This window comes from Lagopus leucura, unplaced genomic scaffold (assembly GCF_019238085.1).
Source record: "Lagopus leucura isolate 7727_CA_CO unplaced genomic scaffold, USGS_WTPT01 232-0_obj-0_obj, whole genome shotgun sequence".
NCBI classification, from domain to species: Eukaryota; Metazoa; Chordata; class Aves; order Galliformes; family Phasianidae; genus Lagopus; species Lagopus leucura.
In genome coordinates this window covers 1-5,534 of record NW_024967762.1, presented here as the reverse complement: position 1 = coordinate 5,534, position 5,534 = coordinate 1, and the positions used below count along the sequence as shown (strand labels likewise).

The 5,534-nt window shown below is 55.4% G+C and overlaps 1 protein-coding gene across 1 annotated transcript; it reads left to right on the top strand.

Annotated features, from left to right (window-relative positions):
• Nucleotides 1–6: 6 nt before the first annotated feature.
• Nucleotides 7–4,731, top strand: LOC122193296. Its single transcript, XM_042894040.1, has 8 exons — nucleotides 7–49; nucleotides 715–795; nucleotides 1,141–1,200; nucleotides 1,944–2,015; nucleotides 2,232–2,291; nucleotides 2,383–2,472; nucleotides 3,686–3,757; nucleotides 4,018–4,731. The coding sequence occupies exons 2-8, from the start codon at nucleotides 774–776 to the stop codon at nucleotides 4,341–4,343; spliced, it is 702 nt and encodes a 233-aa protein (XP_042749974.1). The 5' UTR covers nucleotides 7–49; nucleotides 715–773; the 3' UTR covers nucleotides 4,344–4,731.
• The last annotated feature ends 803 nt before the right edge of the window (nucleotides 4,732–5,534 follow it).

Here is a 5,534-nt window from a genome sequence, read left to right as displayed (position 1 = left end):
CTGCGTTCCCGCGAGATTTGTGCTGCTCCGCTTCGAGCACAGGCAGCAGGTGAGTGGGCAGAGACGGGGCCAAAACTGGGAAAACGGGGGGCCTGAAGTCACCCTTCCCTGGGGCCACCTTCCGGGGTGGACGTTAGGCAGAGGGTGACGGGCAGCACCGCAGGAGCCGGGCAAGAGCCCGTGGCAGCGCTGTTCCCCAGGGCTGGCTCCAGCCGTGCCGGGCCGCGGCTCTGCCGCTTGCTGGCTGGAGCACAGCCTTCATCCTGGGTGATGTCCTGGGGCAGACTCTGTGTGCTGGGAAAAGCGTGAGCATTTCTGCTCCGGCCTCGTGGTACGCCCCATAGACGAATCCCAGTTTCCAACACAGAGCCCCGACCGCAGCCCAGAGGAAGACACAGGTGTGTTTTCCTCCGGTGCTTCGGTGTGACCTTCCTTTGTGTACACCAGAGGCGTCCCAGGAAGACAGGCCCGAGGGGCAGCTGCTTCTTCCCTGCGGTCCGTAAGGGTTGTTGCGCGTGGCGTGGAGAGCGCATTGTGGAAGCTGCCAGGTGGCAGCCAGGAGGTCCTCCCGGCCGCTCTGCAACTGTGCCATCGTGACCTGAGTCTTTCTCCCACCCCGTCACCTGACCCACCTCCAGTTTCTAAGGGAGAAGAAGATCACAACATCCCCAGCAATGGGAACGTCTCTCATCAGTTCTTGATTCTTGATTCTAGATGCTGACATTGGTGGTAGTGAATCGACCTATTCAGATGTTAGTCTGAATCCAGGTCTTATGCCTTGGGATCAACCCAGAGGTAGGTTCTGAGTGCCTGTTTCCAAGAAGGCAGACAAATGTGTGCCCCAGTAGCATACAGTGTCATTTCAGATCCTCTCAAGGTCTTCCTAACCTGCTTGTACCTTGGAGGTCTTGCACAGATCAGTCATGAGTAGTTTGTTACTGGGAGAGCGGCCACATTTCAGTGGGAAGGTTACCCCTGCCTCTCTCCAGTTGCAAGAACGCAGACCTTCTTCTTTGCGCCACGTCAATCCCTGACCCGCCACCACACCCTGCAGGCCACTGAGGAAAAAGTAGCCCCGACATGCAGAGGAAGCTCTGCTCTGCTCTGCTCGCCCGTGTCTGATCTCACTTGTCCCTGCAGGCCCTCAAGGACAACCGGCAGAGTGGAATCCTGTCCCTGAGCCTGGGCTGGACGCCAGAGGCAAGTCCCCAGTCTTCATTGCCTTGATATTTGCTCAGACTTGGTGGTGATAGCTCAGCAAGCTTTCAGCTCTTCACCGGCCAGCGTGACAATGCTGGGTGAAATGCATGGAGTCCACTGATTCCTGGGTGCTGCATGCTCCCACTGCTGCCTTTGTCTCTCTGACTCCGAGGTCTCCCAGTCAGAAAGCCTCAAGGGGCTGAATTTTGTTCACGAGGTCTCGGAGGGCTCTTTCACGTGGCCTGGAGGAAGTATTTTGAAAGCTGCTGAATGCCAGCCACCAAGGTCCCCTGGCCCCTCTGCAACTTGGGAGCTTTTGTCCTGCGTGTGGCTCGCGTGTCACTGCCTGAGCCCCGTGTAGTCACTGTAGGTTCTAAGGAAGAGTGAGGTGGCCACGTGCAATGGGAACGTTTCTCATCTGCCCTTGACGACAGCTGTGTCCGTAGGCAGTGGCTTGTCGAAGCCTCATCTTGATCTGCTCCATGAGACTCAGGGCAATCCCCCAGCTAAGTCACTGGAAGGAAAGGGTCTGTAGGTGTTCCCCTTCCCTTCCCCATTCCCTTTCCCTGTGCAGTTCCACTTTCAATAGCACGGCGCCACTGCAGGCACCCAGCAACTGTTTTCAAGGTGCTCCTGCGTTGAAGAGAGAGAAGAGGGTTGTAAAGTAGCCCCCTGTCACTCCCATCTGAAGAAGTATGTGGGCAGGTTTGACGGCAGCTGCTCTGTCCTGTGTGTCTTTACAGATGTGGATGGCGGAGAATGGGATCCAGCTTCCCAGCTGGGTTCCAGGCCAGAAGGTCCGGCGGATCTCATGGGTATGTCATGGCTTTTTACTTCCTTTGAGAGCTGCCAGCTCAAAGCTCTAATGTCAGCCAGGCACGTCTGAAGGTATGAGAATCCAGACGTGCCTTTGCGTGCCCTGTCACCGCATGATTCCCCGATAGCACCTGCCCCTCAGTGACGCCATCATGCAGCTGTAATGCGTAGATTGCAGTGTATGGTGGAAAGTTCTCGTGGTTCTTTGGTTGCAGACGTGGCTCCGCAGAGGGTGTTGCCAGATCCTCGACTGGCATCCCGCTGGCATCCCAGAGGTGGGTAGTCTGCCTTCATTGACTTCACCAGAAAGAGCACTCACATCAGAAATCGGTTTGCCTGAAATTTATCTTAAAACTTTCCATGAAGGTCCTGAGACATGGAATGAGGAGCTGAAGACAGGAAAATATTCCCCTGTCCTCAAGGAAATGAAGGAGGATTTGGAGAAGGCAGTCCCTGGTGCGTATATTTCCATCTGTTCACCAAAAGACTTGGGAAGCTGAGGTTCTACGTGTATTCGTGGAGAAACTGTAGCATGCATAGCAGGAAGGGACGGGCCAGAGCCTTGCTGTGGTGCTGCTCCTGTGTCTGAACCGGCTGCAGCTTTTGCCCGTTCCCTTTGAAAGAAGGCATTTAGCATCACCTTGCAGCTTGTCAAAAACGCACAGCGTGCACTGTGAACAACAAACTCACCTGCAACCTGCCGGTCTCCCAGCAGGCCAGGTTTTGCTGTCCGTGCAACAGAACTGGAAGTGTGTAGCATTTTTTTTTCCAGTGAATGACACTTTCAGACTGGTGACGAGGCGCACTGCAAAAAGCCCAGGCTTTGTTTCTAAACTTTCTTGCTGTATCTTGCCTCCTGAAGATACTATCATCCTGATGAGGAGCACTTACTTACAGTCCCATGCTCCTGCCTTCTTTCGAGAGAGGCAGACAGAGAGCCTGTGCAGATGGGGAAGGCAGCAGTCTCACGCTGCCCATCTCTCGGAAAGAAACAGAGGACACGCAAGCAACTGGTCATGCAGTTAAAGGTCTCTCACAGTGCTCTGTGTCTGTGGTTACATGTTGTACAGCTCCCACTGCACCCAGTTCCCAGGAACTTGTTGCATGAGGCACAAGGCATGACAGAAGCCTAGAGCGGGATCCCTCCTGTGAACCGAGGCGCGGGGGGATACACTGACCCACACAGATGGGGCACTGGCATTGAGGGATCCTTCTGCTCCTTCTCATGGATAGGTCGCCGAAAGGGAGGAGCATTCCGGTTTTAGTTTTCTTTCCAAGTGAATTGTGACTTCACAGTTCCTTTGCAGAAGGGAAGGGAAGGGAGGTTATGGGTCAGGCTGGGTGATGTACGTGAAGTGCCGTGCCTTGCAAAGCTGTCTTTGCCGGCCACTCCAGCCGTGAGCTGCTCCCAGTGCCTTCTGCCATGGTGCAGTGGAGTTTAGAGCTGGCGTGAGCTCCAGGAGGACGTTCCTCTGGGTAGCTCCACGCACTGTTAGATTTGTACAATCGTGGTTCCCCACGTGGGCACCCAGGATCTGCTTCCAAGCTGCTCCTGTGTGGAAGGGAGAGAACAGCGTCGTGAAGGAATCTCCTGTTTCAATCGCATGCTCTGCCATTCTGACTGGCAGAACGTCTAAGTAGAGTCGCTCTGTCCTGTGCTTGTTTGCAGGTGTGACTGGAAGTGAAGGTCATCCAGCTTCCCCTCCGAGTTCCAGGACTGAAGCTCCGGCAGATCACACGGGTATGCCATGGCTTTTTAGTTCCTGTGAGAGCTGCCAGCTCAAAGGCCGAATGTCGGCCAGGTCTCTCGGCAGGTGTGAGAGCGAAGTGCTGCGTGTGTGTGCCCTTTCCTTGCACGATCCCCCGGTATGCTCCACTGTGCTCCACAGCGATGCCGTCGTGTACGGAAGCTTTTCACGGCTCTTTGGTTGCAGAAGTGCCCCCAGGGAGGGCTTTGCGTGTCCTTGGCACGGGAGATTTAACTTCATGCATCCTGTGCAGGTCCGGAAAGAGGAAAGGGTGCATCTAGAGGAGGGTATTACGCCTGGTGGTCATCCCGTGTCCAAAGGAAACCCGTGATGAAAATAGGGGAGGCAGTGCATGGCAGAACTAAAGGGACTGACCAAGAGACTGTGCAGAAGAAGCCGTTGCAGGAAGGCAGCAGTGACACGCAGCCAGTCTCTGACCGAAAAACTCAGGCAGAACAAGCAGCTGCTTTGCCAGGTAATTTCAGTCCCGTGGTCATCCGGTGTCCCCAACCAGAACCACTGCGTGCCACCAGGCTCTCCCTGCCTGCTCTTGCGCAGCAGGCCAGCAGCCAAACCTGAGCGTGTTCCAACAGAGCACGTGCTACAAAGGAGCCTGAGGGCCATGAGCCCTGCCTGGTAGGAGCCTGCAGGAGTGTTTCTCCACTGGGCTGGCTCCAGCTGTGCCTTGTGCTGGCTGGAGGCTGACCTTCAGCTTGGGGAATGTCCTGGGGGAGAGCTCCGGACATGAAATGTGGGGAAAGTGTGAGGGTTTCTGCTCTGCAGTGCTGCCCACGGACAAAGCCCAGACCCCAGGGCGGAGCCCAGCCCTCAGCCCAGAGGAACAGATGGGCAGTGCCGGTGCAGCCTCTCCCTACCCAACGGGAAGTGGAAGCAATCCTTCTTGTCCTCTGGTGCTTATACACCGGAGACAGAGGTACCCACTGATGAAAAAGGAAATCTCTTGGCTCCGTGAAGCGCACTGTGAGATCATGCGGCACTGCCTCGGTTCTTCCAGGGGTGGACGTAGGGAAAATCACGAAGGCTGCTGTTGGCAAGGAGCTGCAAAAACGCCACATCCCAGTGGTTGCTGTGGTCTCAGCTGCGCTGCTGTCCGTGCTGACGCTGGCCTGCATTCCTATGCTATGGATGTGGAAAAAATACCTGTGAGTTGACTTTTCCCCAAGACACTGTATCGCTGCATTTGGCTACAAAGCATTTGTGGTGACAGGATCCTGATGGCCAAATCAGCTGCTGGCAGTACACTGCCAGGATTTATGTTGCAAGGCCTTTCAAGCGTCCCTCGATTCCTATCGGTGAGCAATGCTTTCTGAAACTCATTCCCACAGGGCGCGCAAGAGAGAACGGGCAGCTGCAGGACAAGCTCCTCCTGACACCGACTGCGAGAGAGATCAGAACGCAGGCAAAGGCCGAGCGGAGCTGGGGGAGGCTGCAAAGGAGGATGCACTTGACCAAGGAAACAACCTCTCCATCCCATTCTCCTGGTCCTTCGAAGCAGAATTTGCCGAGCTGTGCAGCGGAATCAGCACAGACCCCTCCCTTCAGCCCGCATGTCCCAGCAGCTCTCCCGCTGACAACATCTCTTCCATTCATACCTGCAGTCCTTAGGACTCCCCTGAGCCATCCAGTGCCCCTGTCACCGGTGCTGAGGGCTCAGGTTCATTTCCATCAAGTTCCATCTTTATGATCAATAAAAACATCCTATTCCAAAGCTGCTGCTGTGACCATTTCCATTGGGTTACAGGGCACGGG

Coding starts and splice junctions, on each gene's coding strand:
- LOC122193296 (XM_042894040.1), top strand. CDS start 774: ATGCCTTGGGATCAACCCAGAG. Junction 2,473..3,685: donor TTTGGAGAAGGCAGTCCCTG/GTGCGTATATTT, acceptor GCTTGTTTGCAG/GTGTGACTGGAAGTGAAGGT. Junction 3,758..4,017: donor AGCTCCGGCAGATCACACGG/GTATGCCATGGC, acceptor CATCCTGTGCAG/GTCCGGAAAGAGGAAAGGGT.